The following is a 23991-nucleotide window of genomic DNA, read 5'->3' as shown; positions in this document are numbered from 1 at the left end:
TACTTATCTTATAAAGATAGAAAAATTATTAAAAATATGAAAATATGAAAATAATAAACATTCCATAATCATCCCTACTTCCATTATAATATATGCTAACATGTATATTATATACAAAAACTAGCTTACATAAATTATTATCGTTTTAAATACAATTTTCATCGATGAGTTCTTAAAACTTGGTTTTCTTCCCTAAAACTATATATTTTTATACATATCATAATCTATAAAGCTCAATGTAATCTAAATTTTTTATAAATTGATTTTAATTGAGTTTTTACCTGTAATTTTGGATTTTCTCCCTAATATTATAATATATATATATATATATATATATATATATATATATATATATATATATATATATATGTATATATATATATATATATATATATATATATATATATATATATATATATATATATATGTATATATATATATATATATATATATATATATATATATATATATATATATATATATATATATATATATGTACGTGTATATATATATAAGTATATATATGCATAAATACATATATATATGTGTATATATATACATACATATATATGTATATATATTTATGTATATATATATATATATATATATATATATATATATATATATATATATATATATATATATATATATACATACATACATATATATATATATATATATATATATATATATATATATATATATATATATATATATATGTACGTATATATATTTATTTTTTATGTATGTATGCATATATACGTTTATGAGTTTGTGTTGCAAGATTCTTAATCTGATTCCTAATGTGAAACTGGAGCACACACGAGGACGAAAAGTGTCTCTGAAGAGGTCACAGATGTTTGACAAAAGATTTCCTGAGAATGGACATCAGGTAAAATAAGAAGAGTAATATACCAATGATGAACGAATTTACAGTGCGCGTGTTAATTTGGAAAACAAATTAATACCCCGAAATATATGAATATGTGTGTTTGTGTGTGTGTGTATAAATACATACAATTACATTCGCACGCACACACACACACACACACACATACATACACACGTACACTCATGCACATACATCTGCAGTACCTCCCCACGACTTTAGATCCGTATTTTGCTCCATGTTTCACTAACAATTCTGCTTTTTCTTTTCCACCACCACCAATTTCACCTCACTTTCTGCATTAGGGTTTCTTACCGACTTCATATGAAAACAGTAAAATCTCCTCTGCAATTCCATCTACATCGGTTGAACTGACTGCCGAGTGGCCAATAGCTTCACGGATCACCTTAGAGATATCCGACTTGGCAAAGGGATCCCAGTCCATCCTTGAATTGGCCTTCACCACGGGATATCCCGCTTTTTATTTCTTGAGCAAAGGGGAATTTATTTTCTTTCTCAAAACTTACACACCTTTGTTTGAAATTCCCACCTTAACATTTTGCTATCTGCATCACCACCACCTACTCTACAATTGCATCTTTACCTCTGTGCTTTCATTTCTCCTTTTCTTTCACGCATCTCCGATCGCGACTGTAACAACCCAACACATATAACACTCTCCCTTTCTCCTTTCACATATACGAGTCCTTACCTACACATTTACATCTTCAAGACAAAACTCTGGTGGTCCTTAGGTGTAACTCCAGTGCGGATGACATCATGTTGCCTCACATCTTGGAACAAGGCTTGAGGCTCAATTCAAATGTTTATGTGAAACTGCTATAGACCCTAGGCAAATCCTTCACGAGAGAGAGAGAGAGAGAGAGAGAGAGAGAGAGAGAGAGAAAGAGAGAGAGAAAGAGAGATAGAGAGAGAGAGAGACAGAGAGAGTGAGAGAGATAGAGAGTTGCTTTTGGAAGGGCATACTTGCGACCACAAGGTTTGGATCTTTAGTACATCTTCGGAAAATGTCAGAAGTGGTTTTCGAAGAATCTCTACCACTTCATCAGCCGAAATTTCTGACCTCTTATTTCTCCCAGTTGTGTGGAAGACAGCTGAAAACAAAAACACCTGTCGGTCTGTCTGTAATAAGAAGGTCGAGTTGGTGTCCAAAGTCAAGGAAGTATCCAACGTTTCTCCCTTGTGCGCAGTGCGGAACGTACTTACCCAAGTTCTGGAGATATTTTGAGGACATGGTAGATCCTGAGGACGGCCGTTTCCCAACAATAGTCTAGTTGATATTTGAAAATACATTTATTTTTGGATTGGATATCTTGTTTACTTTTCCTTTTATACAAAATGTCAAATTTTGTCCGAAGATCCCGTATATATATTAATTTCCGTATACAGTATTATAGATCCATTTCAGCTGATGCTACCAATCAGTTTCACAATGGCTATTGTAGAACACTGTCACAAAACTTTTGATTGTTTTTGTTTTTTTCTTTCAGACTTTGCTATTGTGACCTGGATGTTAATTTTTCAAAACTGACCTATTTTCCATTACATTTCAGACAGATTCATTGCTAAGTTGCAAAAGTAGAAATATGTTTATAGCAAATTTTCTGCTCAATACCACAAATTTGCTTACAACTTGCTTGACTTTAACCCCTTGGTTGATTATCTCTTATGCTAAGCAGAAGTAGTGGGGGGGCGTCATAGCCATGTGTTGAGAAGGATTGTTTGGGTTTGTATAAATGTAACAAAAGCAAATTTTGAAGGAAATATTGGTCATGTTTCATACTTTCTAGGTGTAAGGAAATGACAGTTGCTAACCAAGGACAAAAATCGTGTTTGACAGTGTAATCGGATATTGGATAACAATGTGGTTAAGTAACATCACGTGTTCTTCAGATCAGGCAGGTTTGGAAAACAAAATACTGCTGACTGTTAATGCGGCGGAAAATGTAACATCAGGTTTAGGGATGCTGTGGAAAAAAAAAACCAGGAAACGATTTCGTGGGGGGTGAAATGAAGGTCCTTTCAAAACCAGATTCAATAATTATAACCCTTTCTTAAGTATCCAAGGGAATCGCAATATCAGAGTCCGAGATAGGCATGTGTGACTGTTAAAGAAAATACATTACAGCGTACTTTAAATGAAAAACAAACCTGGAGATCTGCGAGCCTCCTTGTAATAGGAGAAACTAGTGATTATATTTAGCCATGAATAGAATCAAGTCAGAATATCTCAGCACACGGACAACGATGTGAACAAGGGAGGTTAGATTTTTATCTCATACTCACATGTGAGAAGCTATATGTTATATTACTACGGGCCTCTCCATTTAACAATAGGTTCTCTCACATTCATAACACTTTATAATCCAATCGTTAATTTAACCTCTCATGACTTCCTTTCGGTTTTCTTCCCTATATCCACAAACTCTTTCTTACATTTTTCACTTCCAACGACAGGGTCCGCTACCATATATTTTTCCATACTTGGCAGCACTGAATAGTACGGGGCGCTAATTACCCAGGCAATTAGCTATTATCAGGTTATTTAATCCCAGTGCAAAGCTAATTGGTGAGATTGGCTAAAATGGATTTATAATATGCTATAGATTATTATATGAATGCATAGATTTTTCTCAATTACGGTTTCTTATATGCACGTGTATATATATATATATACATATATATATATATGAATGTGTATTATTCTTTGTAAGTATAGTACTTATTCTGTCTGGTATTTTGCCGAACTGCCAAGTTACGAGGACGTAAACGCACGAACATCGGTTGTCAAGCAATGGTGGGTGGGGCAAGCACAGGCACACAAATACATACATGCATACACACACATACACACACACACACACACACACACACACACACACACACACACACACACACACACACACACACATATATATATATATATATATATATATATGTACGTCGGGCTTCTTTTAGTTTCCGTATACCAAATCCACTCAAAAGGACTTAGTCGAATGAGTCTATAGAACAAGACACTTGTCGAAGTGGCACTAAACCCGGAACCATTTGGTTGGGAAGCATGCATCTTACCACAGAGCCACTTTGTATATATGTATGTGTGCGTGTATTGTGTGTGGATGTGTGTGTGTGTGTGTGTGTGTGTGTGTACATATATATTCACATACAGTCTTTCCTGATATAACATGAGCAGGAGAGAATATCCCGGAGTTCTCTTTATGGTAATAAGCCACATGGCCTTATTTATTTGTGGGTAAGTAAATAGTTGACTACATCGACCGCGGTGTTCAACTGATACTTATTTTATCGACCGCGAGAGGGTGAAAGGCAAAAATCGAATTGGACAGAGTGTGAACTAAGACTGTAACGTTGCACGAAGTGTTGCTGAGCGTTTTGTCCGGTGTGCCAACAATTGTGCTAACTCCCCGACGATGTTAGTAGTAATAATAAAATAACAAAAACAAGGAAGATTTTACTAACTTTGACATTGCGAGTATTCCATTATTGATATTACTTTGCTTTGGTTATTGCCTAAATCTGTCTGACACACGCCCAAGACATATACATTTCTGTTCAATATTCTCTTCGTATAATTTACCAAGGCTGGCAGATGACATCCACACATCATATCATTATTATTTCTGAGGTCACTGCAATTATAAACAGAATTCTAAGTGAATGTACTTTAGAGGTATAGAAAATCCCCTGTTGTATTTCACAACAAAAAAGGATAATATAATACCCGCATGAGTATAACAATAATGACATTCATGTTCTGTTCCAAAATGTGTCAATAACAACAATAAATTGAAATGGTTTCTGGTGGAAACCGAAAATAAGTTAAGTTCCTACTCTCTTATAGCTTATGCCTTGAATGATAAAATACTTTTAAATAAGGAGAACATTTAGAGCCACGTAAACCGATCCCTTTAAATCATGGATTAGGGACGGTTTGCTGCCAGAAATTAGATGGGGGCAGTTTGGTGTCTCTGGTATTGAGTAAAATATTTTAGACGCGATTTTTTGTCGCTAAAGCCTTGAGTGAAGATAAATCAGGGAAGATCTGAACCTATAACAGGAAGGTATTAATGTAAACTTAACTCACCATCCTGTGTAATAGAGAGAAAAACTGAGTAAATCACAATTTTCTTAAAATCATTGACGCTATTAAAATGTATTCCACCAGGATTGAAACATAAAGTAATCATATATATCTTACTTTCTTTTGCTCTTAGTTCTTCTTCTTATTTAAATACGGCGATAAATATACAAATATTACTATGATACAAAATATTAAAAACTTGCTCAAAAATAAGTATTCATGTTATTATTTTAAATGAATATGAATTTCTCAAGTATCAGTGAATTATTTAAATCTACGTAGAAAGCAGATAGAGTATCTTCTTTAGATGATAGAGACTGCAAACATTTATGAAACATTTATGATATACGCAATATAATAAAATATAGTCAGTAGTCAGCTGACTTATTCGGAAGTGTTGAGATGTAGAGGATATAGAGGATATACGAAATATAGATGACATACGATATATAGATGACATGCCATATAGATAACATATTGAATATAGATGATATAGAAGTTATGGTGGATATTGATGACATACTGGTTATAAATGGCATACTGTATGTAGATGGCATACATAGCATAGATGACATGGTGGATATAAGTGATATACTAGATATAGAAAATATACAAAATGCAGATGACATACGGTATACAGACGTAGATGACATATACGAGGTAGGTAGCATACTAAATGATATATTTACTAATTTTGATGACATACTATATTTTTATGCAATCTATGAATACTAGAATTTTAAATAGATATCGTAAAACTTTAGAACTAAGTGCTCCTTCACCTCGACGTACGACCATCCGCTCTTACGATCAGAAAAAATAAATGCATCATTCAAGAGGCTGTTTGTTGTTATCGTAAGATATATGACGAAAAAAGAAAAAAACTATTCAAAGCTCATCATGTTCCTCGAAAAACCATCGACCTCAATCCAAGAACAAGACTGTGAAGAATGAAAATTTCTTGTCAATTAAACTTTTTTTCACAGGAACATTTTTTCTATTGTATCTATGCGGAACTTCCTTTGTATTAATTTTTACATTAATTTTAGATTGTATTTTTGTTTACAGTACAATACAGTACAAATGCATTTTTCACTTTATGGACAATAATTATGGATGAAACATTTGTGTTTCATAGCTTTATAATCCGTTGGAATGAAAACAGTTTTGACAAATAAATCCGACATACGACCAGATCGATTCGCCACCCGTCGTAAGTCGTGGATAAGGTGTAATTATATATTCTTCACCTGGCAGTTTTCCACAATTTTTAACTTGGTTTAAAAGTAACTTTACTTTTTCACCCGTTTCATCGCATTTAGTGAGAGAGACTAAATCATTCACTAAAATTGTATGTGTAATAGAAAATGTCAACACGTATTGGTGAAAGAAGATAATAGCTGCTCACACAGCTACTGGACACAACCAAAAGGATAAAGAGACCTAGATTCAGAAGTGGCTTTTACCTTTCATAGCTATTGACTGCCATATGACATATCTACTATTTGAGCATTTGATGTGACATTCATGCGCGTAAATAGTTCATGTTTTACAGTGACTATTACAAACAATCCAAATTTGTTATAAACTCTAAAGAGTTTAAGAGTATTTTTCGACAAATTTGATCACACTTGGAAGATGGTAGGAAGGAATGAATGATTCAATAAAGCTGCCCCAAGCTGTCACCACGACTAAGATGAATAAGATTATAACCGCCTACTCACACAGAGCTGCTTGACAGAAACAGCGGACTAAAACAACCCATTCACGTATTGTTCTGTCCCATGACAAATCTACAGCACTACACATTTGACGTGAGTATTACATGTGACTGTCACAAGATTGTAATAGACGGCCGTAACAGATAACAGCTCAAAGATACCTTTACTACACCACGTGACCATATTCAACCAATCAATCTGTACTTTAACTGATTGTGATCTGAGACTCATTCTTTCTATAGAAGTAAACAATTTTTAGGTATATTTCGCGACACAACTCCACGTTTCTCATAAATTACACTTTTGAAAATCAACAAATGTGACACCTATTAAATATATATACATAGGAATCTTCCTGTCACAATATGACTGTGAGAACGTTGGTTATACATAAGTATTTGTAAGAGACAAGTTCAACGCTCTAACGTTATATGTAATGTTTTACTTCGCTTTACTCTCTAACGTTATAAATGACTTTTTAATTCTGGCGTCTATTTTTGTTTCTTCTCTTTTCTTTCTCTCTCTTCTCTTTTCTTTCTCTCTCTTCTCTTTTCTTTCTCTCTTTTCTCTCTCTCTCTCTTCTCTTTTCTTTCTTTCTCTTCTCTCCTCCCCTCTCTCTTTTTCTCTTTCCCCTTCTAACATTTCCTCTGTTTCCTTCTTGTCCCTCTACCCTCTAGCACTCTTTCTCTTCCCTCTCACTACCACGTTACCCGTGATCATTCGCATTTCTCTCATCCATTTATCTTTTTCCCCTCACCGTTGACTCGATTAGTCACGTCTCTCTCTAATTCAACACATTTTCTATATGGTTTGTTTTCTTCACTTTTCTTTCTGACTTTCTTTTCTATCTGTCCCTTTTTTCGTTTCCAACCCTACAAAATATTTTCATTTTCCTTTGCGTTACCCCAATCTCGATTGTTTTGCGGCCGAGGGCCTTTTTAGTTGTAAGTGTGTAATTATTAAATTTTGTCGTTGGCGTGTTTGTTTCCGTCATTCTACTGTACGTCCGCTAGCTATTCACTGAGGATTCTCGCTGCTGGCTCCACCAAAATGTACAATATAATATATATATATATATATATATATGGAATATTGGGTTTTAAAAATCTTTTCGACAGTTAAAAGTCGAATGCTCATCGTGGGACATCAACCAACTTCTTGAGACATAAAAAATAACCTACCATTCGCTTCGTTTGCTTAAAGTTTCAATATTCCAAACAAAATATGTGTGGACGCAGGTAAGGCTGCGTGGTTAAGAAATTTGCAACTGTTATTTTGAATTTGTTCCCAGTGCGTGAGCCTTTGGGTAATTCTCTTTCACTATAGTTACCAGCCAGCCAGCCAGTCAGATAGTTAGCAAGCAACCGGCAAGCAAGTAGCCAACCACCACGCCATATAGCCTATGCATTGCTATTGTGACTGTTAGACGGAAACTCAAGGGAAGTGCGTTGTATAGATATGTATATTGCTATAATACAGTAAAGTATATGTAGATTTTTGCTAGCACAATGTGTTTGATGGAATGTAAACAATATGCCGATATATACAATATTTCTGTGAACAACAAAATGACTCAGAGAACATAGAGATATGCATGTTGTAATCCTTTAAACTATAATTGGTAATACTTCAGTAATTTAATATTGGTTTCAAATGTTGGCACATGGTTCAGCATTTTGCTTGGCGCGGTAACGATTCTACCAGCTCGCTACCTTACAGTAATTTAATATTCAAAAACAATTCGCTGGAAGTGTTATATATTCATATTTTTTAAATCTAGTTTGTTTAAGACTATACTGATAATTCTTTCTGTTACCGCCACAACTCCTGAAATGCTGTATGAGGGGAATAGGCAACTGCATCGATCACAGTGCTCAACGGATGCCTATTTGATCGATTATGAAAGCCTACCTTGGCAGAATTTGAAGTCTGAACGTAAAACCGGAAGAAATACCGTTAGACATTTTATCGAGTCTATATTATTAATGGGTGTAAAATAAGTGTTTCAAGGTGTGTTTATGAGATTTTTGCAGTTTTGGGTAAACGCAATTTATCTTCCGTTTCCGGTTTTGCTACTTCATTTACTATAATGTTGTTTTTGATAATTTAATTTCTTGCTTTGACTAAAAAATAGTAATATATATATTAGAAAATCTATATGCATGCGTATGTGTGATTAGTTGTCAAAAATCTGAACCAGAAAAAAAACTCATACCTTGGCTAATGGAGTGTGTATATTACTGTTTATATACACTGCGTGTCAAATTATTATGCAGCTCAGTTTTTTAGAACCAACATAGTATTTGTTAATTCGAATCAGTAAAATAAATTTGATCTGCGCAGATGTAAACAAACGGAGGCCATTTCCGTGAAACAGCTACAAATTTACAGTCCAAAATTATTAGGCAAATACCCAATAAAAAATGTTCTTATGGGTCGAAAACGTGATTTAACATCACAGAGCCTGGCAAAAAGGACATTGGAAATATCAAAGATCCTGGGAAGAGATCATCGAACTATGAAGAAATTTGTAGCGTCTTCTGCTGTCCGTTCGAGAGCTGACAAGGGTAAACCATGGGTTGTTTCCAGGTTTACCTTGTCATGTGTAACAAGGTATGTTACGACGAACACGTATCTGACTAGTGTTTATACGTTGTGACACGTGTCTCAGAAGTGTTTAAATGTTGTAGTAGGGGTGACATTTCCAAATCTACCAGGCGTCGCCTCCTGAAGCAGGTAGCATCTAATGACCATTTTCCCTCTTAGGAGGACAATTTGCAACAATGGTTGAAGAACAGAAAGTTTCATTAAAGAGAACGCTTGGTGTTATGCAAGATAATACGCCATCCCATGAAACTAAGGAATCTGTGGAATACCTACAGAAATTAAACTTCTCTGGACACCGTTTGATGAAGTTACCACCGTGTTCACCCGATTTAAAACCGATTAAAAATCTATGGAGTGTTATGAAGAGGAAGATATATAAATATGGACGGCAGTTTTCAACCCCAGCTCTGGGATGCTGCTGAAAGTACTACACTCGATAAAGTCAATGGATAAACGCGTCAGGGATGTTCTCTCGTGTGGATGATCATACATCCATCATTAAGAACTTTACGACGTCATGTTTCTTGTATTATTTCCACTCAAACATTATTATATTCATTATAAAGTCCGCTATTATCATATTTGTCGCCAACAATTAATTGACACATTAAATAAATGTTTGTTTTTGCATAATTATCATTATATTCGATATACCTAAAAATTTAGGATGGTAAAAATGATGCCTATTAACAAAATTGTCGTTGTTTCTTTACGTACGGGTAGATCAGATTTATTCTGGTACAGTAGGAGCAGATGGGTCTCATCATCATGCAGTGAAAAATATCTGGATTCGAACGAATAAATACTCTGTTATTGTGAAAGAACTGATCGGGTTAGTAATTCGACATGCAACCAAATGCTTTCATACTAGAAATAAAGTGTCAAACCCAATAACCATCAGAAATGTCTGATCTCAAAAGAATAGTTATGAAAATATTCTAAATGTTAATTTGGAGATCGTGGGGCTATAATATAATATTACACATACACACAAACAAACACAAATACGCACACACATACACAAATGCCTCAAAAGTAAATAGACACACCTCATTCTTCCGTTCTACCTGTTCGGACATCACTCATTAGTACAATGTCCAGACGAGTTAAATCATTAAAACGCGCAGAAGATAAGTCTACAAAATTCTAGATTAGCGATTTAAATGTACCAGAGGACATACTTTTGTTTCTAGATATCTTTCAAACCCGCTCATGACGATGTCTATTTACTTTTTGAGATCTCTCTCCTCCTCTCTGTTTCTGTCTGTGTGTCTGCTAGTCTGTCTTTCTGTCTGTCTGTTTCTTTCTCTCTCTATCTATGTATATATATATACTTGTGTATATAAGATTGACCAGTGACCGGTCTGTCAAAATGCTAGAAGCAGCTCACTTAAAAAATTCTCAAATACGGATTCAGCGAAGCAAAAACAGGCGGGCTAGACCAGTGAAAATTGTACATATCTCGATTATCTACAGACTATAGTTTCAAAATCAATACTTCCAAAATATTTTTCTTCAGTACAGATTGCCGATATTCTTACAATCGAACAGAATCTCGTGCTAGTTGTCTTGAACCAGTGAAAACGTGCACGTGATTCTATCCATTATAAAGATTAAAATTCAAAAGTCTTAGTTTTGGCGCGCTGAATCCGGAAAATATCTCTGCAGAAAATTATTTCTGCTTTGAATTTATCAACTTTGAGAAATGTGATTATGGTTAATTAACATAATATGGTAAAAATTCGATATTAATTAATATCAATTTAATACCAGGCAACTAGCACATTAAAAAAATCAGAAGGTTCTTCAAAAAATTTTTGGAGATCCTAAAAAGATTATAGTACTTGTATATATAAGATTGACCAGTGACGGGTCTAATTATTTAATCTGTATATATATATATATATATATATACATATATATATATATCTATATATATATATATATATATATATATATATATATATATATATATATATATATATATATATATATATATATATATATATATATGTATATATATATATATATATATATATATATATATATATATATATATATATATATATATATATACATATATATATATATATATATATATATATATACATATATATATATATATATATAAGCAATGTTAATTCTCTAAATGAAGTATTAACAGTAACTGCACGATAAAGTGTAGTATATTGCCACTTAAGTGTGGCTGACCCCTAGGGGTGGATGTTACTGTTGCTTTTAGCCACAGGAGGACATCTCCTCCAGCTGGCTTATCGACACACGACTGTGTCCTGTTTGCCAAGGGAGTTATCCCTCTCACCTCGACCAGCATCACGAACGTATCCGGATTTCCGGGTTATTTCCCTTCGTCGGCGTTCGACAGCTGATGACCTTGGTGAGAGAGACAAAATCGTGTGTCGATAAGCCAGCTGGAGGAGATGTCCTCCTGGGGCTAAAAGCAACAGTAACATCCACCCCTAGGGGTCAGCCACACTTAAGTGGCAATATACTACACTTTATATATATATATATATATATATATATATATATATATATATATATATATATATATATATATATATATATATATATATATACATATATATATATATATATATATATATATATATATATATATATATACATATATATATATATATATATATATGTATATATATATATATATATATATATATATATATATATATATATATATATATATGTATATATATATGTATACATATATAGTAACTGCTACACTTTATCGTGCAGTTACTGTTAATACTTCATTTAGAGAATTAACATATGCATATATATATATATATATATATATATATATATGTATATATATATATATATATATATATATATATATATATATATATATATATATATATATATATATATATATATATACATATATATATATATATATATATATGTATATATATATATATATATATATATTTACGCATTATATACATATATATATATATATATATATATATATATATATATATATATATATATATATATATATATATATATATATATATATATATATATATATATACATATATATATATGTATATTTAGATATTTAGATATATAGGCGCGTAGCTTAGTGGTTAGGGCATTCGGCTCACGAATGTCGTGAGTTCGATTCCCGGCGGCGCGTTGTGTCATACAGGCGTAGTATACCAAGTCTTCATACCGACGTGACATACTAGCGAGGACATTTTCACGCATGTGCAGAAAGAATGGCGTCACGTCCCACCTAAACTGAGGGCAGAGCTGCATAACACACGAGAAGGTGTTCCAAAAATGATGCTAACAGTGACAGATCCTTTTGGATGAGTGTGTGAAATCCCAAGAAGAGTATTTTGAAGAAGATTACATAGAATTTATGAAATGTACAAATATTGGACACCTTTTGATTAGACCTCGTATTTCCGAGCCTGGATGAAATTATATCAAACCAACCTTCATGTTATTTGAACACTGACGTTGCAATGACAAAACACAATATTCAGAAATATTCATGTTGATACACTAAAATTAAAACCAAGACATTGCTATTTATTGTCAACTGTATTAAATAACTGTGAATTTGATGACATTTTTTATCATTTTAGTTTGGTGACATTTTTTCTGAGTTTAATTTGATGACATCTTTTTATGATTATACAAAGACTTTTGGTTTTCCAATAATGAAAGATTTGTTGTACATACATGTAATTTATACTGGGAAGGAATAAGAACGCACCATCCTCATATTTTTGTATTTGGTCGTTCCTCAAATATCTGGAAGAAAGAAACAAATATAAGTTATAACAAGTGCAAGTCAATAAATCTGTTTTCATATACTGTCTAAACTAACTAAATAAAAGTTCTTGTTCACTATGATATTTTCTGTCTATAAGTTGGACAGGAGTAGTTTTCATTAATCTAACTTAAATACCCTAACGGAAGAGAAAGTATTCTGTGATACCCGAGCATCAAAAAATGGAAGATGATAAGCTATAAGAATAACAAAACAACAAAGAGATTTTCTGGTGTGCACAATATGGGCTTTGCATAACATTCTCTTCTAATGCACAAATATTATTTTCCATATATACTCCAGTAGCAATATAATGACAAAATTGCAATATATATATATATATATATATATATATATATATATATACATAATTAAAACACATATCTTAAGAACAGTTCACATCTTTAAGGGCCATATTGAAAATATATAAATTAAATTTCATCTTTAAAGGCTTATGTAGAAAAATATATATCTTTTATAGTACCAGTCCATAGACGTTTGGATTCTACTTCGAGAAAATTGCGAAAGAAGCAAATTACAATGTAGTATCGAAAAGTACCATAAAGTACACCAGTTATACACGATATGTTTACTGATTCTGAATGCCAACATACTCAAAAAGTTATTTCTTGTGAAATTCTAATTATGCAATATACAATACTGCCATTGGTCAAATACTTTGAGGCATTCGCTTAATGGCAAAAATATGCACCATATAGAACTATATACATTGTTCCATTAACCGGTGTTCTTCCAAACATCATAGCGTAATAATGAAGTTGCTAATCTGGCAATTATGACATAGTATATATTCCATCACCAGTACAAGTTTCTCACTGCTAGAAAAATCTGTTAATATTATAAATCTACGCACATTGAAACACTTCACAACAAATTAAAAACATTAACATTTTAATTGAAGACTAGTTAAAGATGGCTGATGTTGGAATATTGATGATGGAATAGTCCAGACCTCATCCATATTTGAAAAGTTCACTTTTTGTTTCCGTACCCAATCACGTTGCTGCAGTAGTTGTGTAGGATTACTCCTTCCTGGACAGAATCCATGCTATATTTTAGTGAACAAGTCTTAGAGTGTAATCAACTACTTTCTAACAACGTGTCTTATGACTTTCCAAATATGTGTGGTCTGAGAGATATACCTGTGATATTTAGAATCATCTCTACTTCCTCCTTTATCGATATACTTTCTGGTGCCATTTTGGGATTTGCCACATGTAAGGAAGTTCTGGAAAATATATGCAGTGGTTTTGCGAGAGCTTTCTTGCAAGGTTTTAAAACCATCACCAGAAAACCATAAAGGCTGTGGCTAAGTTCAACTCGAAATAACTGATGTGATTTTTCTTCTCTACGTAAATACATCAGGCTAGCTTACTTTCTTATTTCCTAATTGGGAATTGAAAACATTTGGCTATTGTTAATTGAGTATTTCACTTATCCTCCAGGTTATAAGCTGTAACGCACTGAAGTAGATAGTTTTGAAATCTGTAGAAGTCACTAGCGTTCGTTCTTATATTTAGACGTCAGCATCTGGAATGAACTGGTCATAAAAAGCTTGTGATAGGCCCCACATATACTTGCAAGATCTCAAAAACTCCCTCCGCATGACGTGAGAGGGGGACATTGATGAAAATTTCCATGAGAAAGCTTGTGGTGCAGACAGGAAAAGTCGTTGAGGAAGTCATCGCCAAAAGAAGAGTAACTCTTGATGCCTAACAAGCAGAATTTTGGCCGGAATTCTCCCTGCAGCTTACATTCGAACTTTACCTGAAGCTTCATGAGCTCTCAATCCTGAGCTATGTTAAAATATAAAAATATCATTTTCGCCAATCATCAGTTCATTCATGAACCTTTTTGTGAGCTTGGAGAGTTGTCAACATTTTGTCTTCCTCAAAATAGGATCCATTTATGTTAGAAAAACATCTGATAATTCTATTAAGGTATTTAAAAAAATACCTTAGATACAAAGTTCCGAAGTAGAGTCTAAAATTTGGACAATTTTGCTGATGTACCCGGTATGTGTACATCGATACACGTAAATATATAAAGAACAACAAATGAAATTTAAAAAAAGTGGAACAAAACGAAAAAAAAAAAGGATGAAATGTAGTTGAAAATGAGTATTTGAATATTAGGTTGACGAACGTTTAGAAAACAGAGAACACGAAGCAAAGAAGTAAATTCTTATGATTAACAAGATAATAAGAACATGATTACATATGCAGGAGGAGTAAGTGAAAAAATAAGCTCGTACACCTACACTCCTACAAAATACAACCACACACTCAAATACACCCAAGAAAAACTATGGAAAGAATGTAAGAGTATAAGAGAGAAACACAGAGAGATAGAGAAAATAAAAGGGTGGAAGATATTAAAATTTAGTTATATGGTGAATTAAGTAGTACGAAAAAGAGACCCAATTCACAATATTTCTAAATTCGGAACATTTTCAAAGATACCACGTTGAATTGATGTGGTATTATTACCATGCCGAAATCTGTAACACAAAATTTAATTCATATAACAGGTTTAGAAAGATTTATGATAAAAATATGAAATAGAATGGCGAAAAAAATAGATATAGAGAATTGAGACGATGGGGAGGAAGGCGAGGAGGAGGAGAATGTGAAAAGGAGGGGGAGGAAGAAGAAAGAAATTAAAAAGAAAAGACAATGGAAGAAGATAAAGTAAAAAAAAATGAAAAAGATGAAGTAGAAGAAGAAAAAGAAGAGAAAGAGTTGAAGGAAGAAGAAGAGGAGAAGGAGAAAATAACTAGAAGAAAAGGAGGAGTAGTAGCAGAAATAGAAGAAAAAGAAGAAAAAGAGGAAAAGGAAAGGAAAAAAGAAGAGCAGAAGGAAAACAGCAGAAAGAATAAATTGTAAAAGGAAGAAGAGTAAAAAGAAGACGACGACAACCAAGGAAGAAGAAAAAGCAAACAAGGAAGAAAGAGAACAAGAGAAAGAAAAAAAACAAAGAAACAGGAAGTCCTGTTGGAGAAAGAAGAGGAGGAGGAGGAAAGAAGCAGAAGAAAGACAAGAATATTAAGGAAAAAAAGGAGGAGAAGGATGAGGAGAAAAAGAAGAAGATAAAAAGAATCAGTAATGCATGCTATAGAAAGAAGATATAAAGAAAAATTTTAAAATGAGTAAAGGAATGAATATGAAGAACAGAAACAAAATATGTAGAAGAGCATAAAGAAGAAGACGAATGCGAAGAAGAAAAAAGAAAAAAAACAGAAGCAGAAGATGATGATAAAGAGGAAGACGAAATAAAAGATGCAGGGAATTAAAAGGAAAAGAAGAAGAAAGAGAAGAAGACCTAAAAGAAAAGGAAAACAAGTATATCTATATATGAAGAAAAAAATAAGCAGAAAAAGGACAAGTTTAAGAAAAAGAAAGAATGAATGAAAAAGACAGACGGAAGAGGAAGGGAAGAAGTAGAAGAGAAAGAAGAAAACATTTCAAGATGATGAAAAAGTAGAAAAGAAAAAGAAAAGAAGTAGATTATGTACAGATGAAGAAAATGGTGGAGAAGAAAAATAATAAAAACAAAGTGTAGAAAAAGAAGTAAAAAAGAATTGGAAGAAGAAAATAGCGATGATGATGACGGCGATGATGTTGATGATAATAATGATGACGAAGTAATGTCCTTTATCTTGATTATGATAATGAGGTTAAGGAAGAAAACTGAGGGCGACGTCCTTGTTGCAGAAATTTATGAACAAAAATAAATGGAAGAGGGTTAAAAACAAAGATGCTTTGCTTATGTGTGATGATGTATTTTAAAGCGGTCCTTTTCCACTGTCGTATCTATCTTTTGCTGATATTTGTCGCTCTGACAGATATCGTTATGTTCCGAAATAGTCAATAGAATGGGACTGTACCACCCCCGGTCATACAGTCTTATTATCCTCAAAATGTCCACTCTGTATCACAGTAAAATTACTGTATCAGCTAAGACCCACTATCAACATTCTACACGTACTCATGACCTTCGACCTTGTCTGTCGACTAGCTCCTGCTCTATTTATAAAGGCTGGCTACTACTAATTTTTACCGATACATCTCATCTTTTAATTATTTTATTTAACAATCAAAATAGTTTACTCTCCCCACCTCTTCCCTTTATATAAACTCAATATCTTTTCTTCTAAGGGTTTACGTTTAGGGGTTAAGTGTTCTTCCTTTCCCTTGTACATGTTTCAACTTCTTGTAACACACCAGTTGTTTCGATTTCTTGTTGAGTGTGAACACACCAGCATCGGTTGTCAAACGATGTTGGGGGTACAAACACACAAACACACACAGTGACACACAAATATATACATTATATATATATATATATATATATATATATATATATATATATATATATATATATATATATATATATATATATATATATATATATATTCAAGGTGAATATGGTACTTAAGTTTAGTCACCAGAATTTAGTATGGTATTATCCAAACAATTCCAAAAAGAAGGTGATCAAAAATCAAAATAAGCAACAAGGATATTCAAGGATGCTGCAGTACGATCGTTTTATGCAACTCCATTTATTTAATTAATGTGAACATTACTTAAATAAATGGAGTCGCATGAAACGATCGTACTGAAGTAACCTTGAGTTCCCTTGTTGGTTATTTTGATTTACACACACACACACACACACACAAACACACACACACACACACACACACACACACACACACACACACACACACATATATATATATATATATATATATATATATATATATATATATATATATATATATATATACGATGGTATTCTTTCACAGTTCCCATCGTCCAAATCCACTCACAAGGCTTTGTTTGGCCCCTAGGCTATAGTAGAGAACACTCGCCCAAGCTTCCACGCAGTGGGACTGAACCCAGAACCATGTGGTTGGTAAGCAAGCTACTTACCTCACAGCCACTCCAATCCCATAAATTAAATTTGTTCATACATTCGGTGCCAAATGAATTCATGGATTTTTTCAACACATAAACATCTACTTTTGGGGTTCAACCTTTGAGCATTAGATTATAAACACGTTCGTCTATGAAATATAAATTTTCCTCCCGTAACACCTTGCGCTATTATAATTTTGGCTCACCCATTTGTTTCCATGTTTTCTCGTTTATGATTGTGATGTCGCTCCTCGTGTCTAACTGCATGTTTACACTAGTGTCTTCAATTCTCACGTTCACGAGTTCTGAGAGATGACAGTTCACTCTGACCGCTGAACAGATGTCATTGTGCATTGCAGTGATCCAGCCTCTGAATACATGCCGGAAGCTAGACGTCTTGTCGACCCCATCGGAAGCTTTAAATTGATCAGGGCTCCATCTGTGCCAAGTTCTTTAGCCACTTTCTTAGTTATGTATCGAATGAGGTGGAGGTTGTCGTAAATGGATCTTCCCAATAAAGATCGGACCTTGGATTTATTGCCATGCTGTGCCTCTGTCACTCAGGGACTTTCAACGTCTTTCGTCCCTTTGTGTCTAACTGCTCGTGCCTTAGCTCTGAAAATGCAACCTTCGTCTTTCATGTTGAAGAATAACTCGAGTGCTAATCTCGCTGCGAGCACATCGGTTGAGATACCTTTTCTAAAAGCCTCGTCTAACATCTTGCCTAGCTCTGCTTCTACTCTGTTTTTTTTTTCTACTACTAGTCATTTGCTAAACTTTATAGATTCTATTCTAATTGCCCTTTGCAGGACGAACCACCCTAGTTCAAAAATTTGGTCTTTAGGCGCCGCAAAGACGCGTTCAGTTTCTAGTAACTGGGTCGCTGTTTATGAAGCCGATATATGTCGGCTGTGCAGATCACGAATTTGTGGTGTGTATAGTCGACTACTTCAAATTGCGGCCAACCTATGCTATCCTTACGGACTATTTTATAGAATTAGCGTAGATACGGAGTAGCTGAACAGTCGATACGTGTCAAACACTTGGAATCGTCAGAGCAGGTTTATGAGGCTTTTGCCCACTCCTCCCCTATCTGTGAAACTCACACAATCCCACCTTATGTCTAAAACGCCATTCCAATCCCCACAAACAATAAAGAGCGGGATGTTCTCAGTCGATTAAAGAAACCTGGTCCTCCTGCTCCTAAAGGGGGAAAAACGGCAAATAGTTTGAAAGTATTTCCTTCGCTGCCTGTCATGTCCAGCACCACCGACTTATCCTCCGGCGCCATGAAGATCGTCCGCAATGCGAGCAACTCCGCCTCCCAATTCCGGAAATCTTACAGATGCGTACGCCTCATATTCACCGAAAATGGGTTGGAAGTGCCGTGAGTTGGAAGTTCTGATTTCCCTGATGGCCACTACGTCCACTTTCAGTGCCATGATGCTGTTGAGCAGGTGACCCCGCTTTTTGTGCTTATTGCCATGTAGTTTGTGATGCTAGTCTCTTTAATTTGTGTTTGTAGTGGTTGTTGTTGGTGTTGCTGTTTTTGTTGTGTTGGTTGTGGTTGCCATTGCTGTTGTTGTTGTGATTGTGTGTGTTGGATGGTTGGTGTGTCAGGTGTCAGAGGTGTTGGTGTCAATGCAGTGTCTCTTTTGGGTGTATTTGTTTTCCTCTATTTCTTGTGTGGATGAGGATTGTTGTTGTTTGTCCATATGTTTGTTTCTCATTCTGTTTCTTTATCGTTGTTTTTTAACTTCCAACTCCTCATCGTGGTTCCACACTCCACCTATGCTAACCACCAGCTCCACATCATTATGCGGATCATCTTCGGGCACTGAGAAGTGTTCGAAGGTACACGGTGTCTCTATGGTTGTGGTGTTGGTGTTCGTTCGGCTGAATGTGCTGATGGTGATAGCGCTGCTGCTGTTGTCACTCTAGGTCTGGTGACTGTTGTGGATGTTAAGAGAAGAGGTGTCCATCTATCTTTTTCCTTCGATCTAGGACAGAATATTTTTAAATGACTAGTCGAACATCCAATGTAGCACTTCCCTTTCCTTCCATCCACCTTAGCTGTTATAATCCAGCTTCCAGGATGATGGATATGGTCCGAGATGAGATCCACATTATTTTGGGTCGTTTGGATGAGGAGTTCTATCGTTATCCTGGCTTTTGAGAGGATTCAGAATGTGAGAGTTAGCATCCTCTGTGCGGAATCTGAACTCCACCATCCCGTAACCCCTTTCTCTCTTTATATAATCTTTTAGATTCCTGACTGAAATTAAAGCTTTTTGTATTTGAGCCGCTGTGGATTTTTCTACTTTCCTTGATATTAATCTGATAGTAAGGGATGTCACTGCGCGACGTATCGTATCCCGGATGGGGTATTTAACTTTACAGCTAACCCGTCTCTCTTGACTAGCTGTCTGGCATTCTTAAGTTCCTCTTCAGAGAATTATATTCTCTGAAGGGATGATTTTGTAACTACTGCGAAGGAAAGTTCAGAGGTATTCCAAGCTGTTGCACTTGCTTGTTTCTTAGTTCCATCGTTGTTTTTATAGTTGATATTGCTTTTGCTGCCGCCGTTGTTGTTGCTGTTGTTGTCAACTGTACTATTGTAGTTGTTGGTGCTGCTGTTGTCCTTGCTGCTGCTGTTACTGCTATAGCTGTTGTTGTTGTTTCTTGTACTCGTATCGTCCATCGTCTCGCTCAGGAAAGGGCTCCCATTGTTTATATTTTCAAAATTGCTGTTTTTAATCCAAGCAATGGTGTCGAAAACGGAACCGTTGAGTTTCCAAAGATCTTTTAAGAGATTTTTCTCGAAAAAAATTGGCCCTGCTGGTTTCGAGTTTTCTTTTTTCAACAAAAATACAGCTGTCGTCTGTTGTTTTTTGTAGCGTGTCATCGTTTGCCACTCTCTTTCTCTCTCTCTCTCTCTCTCTCTCTCTCTCTCTCTCTCTCTCTCTCTCTCACTCTCTTATTGATGTTTGGTGATGCTCCTCATCCTTTCCTCCTCTTCCATATATGAGCGTCACCATCTTTTGTTGTGCTTTCTCCATATTGATGGGGGAAGCGCAAAGAACTTCGAATGGAAAACAAAATCAATTGACCTGTCTCCCGAACCCGGGGGACAAAACAGGAAAATAAATTAACCACTTGACAGTAATTAGCCTGTTGTCCACGATAGCACAAAGTTGAAGGGTGCAAATACATGTACATGAAAGAAAATTCAGCACCGGGCTGAAAGAAAATTCAGCACCGGGCTGAAAGAAAATTCAGCACCGGGCTGAATAGCAACATGGATGTGCTACACCGGGCTCCCTATACAAAAACAAATCTAATCCAATAACATCGATGGAATTGGGCAAAAGAACCGGTGGAAGATTTGAAGGAAGCGGTCTTTTAACGAAGATAATTTTTTTTTTTTAATATTTTTTATTCTTAAAAAATGAAATTTCACTGCCATACAAAGCACAGGTCCTCCTATGCACGATGTCTCAATGAAACACGTGCGATCACACACGCAAAACCAACACCGGAAAGTTTACAAACTATATAAAAAAGAAATGGAACAAAATAGTAAGTACATATATTGAATAATTACGCATACACTCGAACGTGTACACAATGATATATACGTTTTGATACCCATAGAACTACACATGCATCTTAATGTTTACACAACTACGTGAAAATCACAGGACACACTCACGCATACGAAAACACATATCACAAACGAAGCAAAACCAAAACTTTTTTCTTCTTTATTTATTTTCATTTTGTGAACAAACACAGACAGTGAACCATTCATAAGTTTAAAACGCCACACACACACACACACAAATACACTATGCCCGGAGATAAATCTATCAACAAAAAAAATACAGATGAATACCGATCTGCTAGCCTTAAAAAACTACGCTACGAGCAATGTTTACATGCTGAGAACTCGGTGACGGTGTTGTCTCAAAAAACTGACCCTAAACAGACAAATCCGTCCCCTAATGTCAACGCCAAAGCTCGTCATGCCTCAATGATAACAAGGCAGATCACAAACCAGATTGGTCATCGACCGAATCACAAAGGGCCACTTACTCGAAATAGATCTGCTAGCCTTAAGAAGCTACGTCACGAGAGCTCGGAGACGGTGTTGTCTCCAAAAATTTACCCTAAACAGACAGATCCGTTCCCTAGCGTCAACGTCGAAGCTTGTTATGCCTCACTGTTAATAAAACAAAATATAAACCGAAATGGTGATAGACCGGATTATAAAGGACCACTTACTCGGATAATGAACCAGATCCGAGACGAGAAATCTGCTACTGGTTCAAATCTTCCCGACACACAGGAGCTGGAAGTACCCCACAACCGGAATATTCCAACAGATGGCCTTCCATGCTCGTCATCAAATAACCAAAAGAAAAAGAATGAAAAAATGGTCTAGGGAAGATAATAAAGAATTTCTTACAGCCTTCTACCATGCCATATATTTTCCTACAGATAAATCTAATACTGTACAAATCCTACTTAAACTGGAGACAGAAACACCTTGAAGTAAGACCCTACATAGACAGTAACAAACTTGCAAACGTCGGAAGAAACATTATGAAAAAAACTTACTAACTGAAGTAGAGATTGACCAAATTAAACAAGCAGTAAGGGATAAAAAGAATGAAACTGCAGCTAAAGAAGATACTACAGAGGAAATAATTATAAACCAGCCCAAGGCTGATGAAAATACAGTAATAATTGAAAGAGTTAAGGTAACTGATAGGCAAAGTGAAATACTCTCTGAACCAACCATAAACACTAAGGCAGGTGAAAATCAAATAGATGAAGGAAGTCATACAGAAATCGACGCAACAGAACTACATGATCTAAAAAATCAAATCATGATTGAATGGCTGAAAATTAAAGAAACTGGTATGAATGAACGCGTCACTCTCCCCAAAATTCGCAATTCTAACCAAAACCTGAAAATAATTGGTAAAATCCGCCTTGCACTTAAGGATATAATTTCAGCTAATGATGTTGATATTACAGATCTCAACCACCTGTACTATGCATCCGCAAGAATCTCAACGATTCTAAGTGGTGAAAAGATTAGAAAAAGACAACACTCGCACAAAAAGCCTTCTTGGCAAGAACGCATTCAACACCAAATTAAGCTGCTTAGATCTGACATAGAATGTTTGAAAAACCTTAAATTTGACAAGAGTATCAAACCTACAAAGACCCAAAAACTAAAGAAAAACTATAACATGAAAACCATAGTTGACATTGGTGCCACCATAGAAACCATCAAGCAAAAGGTATGTGCTAAAGCTGCCCGCATAGCAAGGTATGAAAAGCGTGTTAAATTCTTCCGAGATAATAACATGTTCAAAAATAACCCCCAAACATTTCTACAGGAAGATAGGGAAACACCAGTAACAATAAAGTCTGTCCCATCAAAAGATGAAGTGCAAGAATTTTGGAATAAAATCTGGGCAGAAGATAAAACACACAATGAAAAGGCCTCTTGGATTGATAGAATATCTACAGACCTAGACTCCTTAGAGGAGCAAAAGTGGGAGGGGGTCAAGGTAGAAGATATAAGATCTGCTCTCAGGAGGTCAAGCGAATGGAAGTCTCCAGGAAAGGATAAAATTCCTAACTTCTGGTTGAAGGCCTTCCCAGAAAGCCATGAACTGCTAACAAAACTTTACAACGATGTTTTGCAAAATCCTAGTTTGATGCCCTCTTGGCTAGTTAATGGTTTAACATTCCTGCTTCCAAAAAATGAGGAAACAAACGAACCAAAAAATTATCGCTCCATAACCTGCTTAACAACAATGTATAAGACGCTAACATCTGTCCTAACCGAGTACACCTATAGTTTTTTTAAT

At 34.8% G+C, this 23991-nt stretch overlaps 1 protein-coding gene across 13 annotated transcripts in view; it reads right to left on the bottom strand.

The window, feature by feature from the left end:
• LOC106875668 (adhesion G protein-coupled receptor G6) overlaps positions 1-23991 on the bottom strand; it is a 123258-nt gene that overhangs the window by 53950 nt on the left and 45317 nt on the right. For all 13 annotated transcript variants that reach the window (XM_089345318.1, XM_089345324.1, XM_089345321.1 and 10 more), the window contains 2 exons: positions 13073-13144; positions 4391-4560 (listed from right to left, as the gene is read on the bottom strand). In XM_089345318.1, coding sequence (XP_089201444.1) covers positions 4391-4560; positions 13073-13144 — 242 coding nt within the window. The remainder of the gene's footprint in view (positions 1-4390; positions 4561-13072; positions 13145-23991) is intronic.

This window comes from Octopus bimaculoides, chromosome 29 (genome assembly GCF_046866305.1).
Source record: "Octopus bimaculoides isolate indiv1 chromosome 29, ASM4686630v1, whole genome shotgun sequence".
Taxonomy (NCBI): Eukaryota; Metazoa; Mollusca; class Cephalopoda; order Octopoda; family Octopodidae; genus Octopus; species Octopus bimaculoides.
Note: the sequence above shows the minus strand (reverse complement) of the source record. Positions and strands in the feature narration are given on the sequence as shown.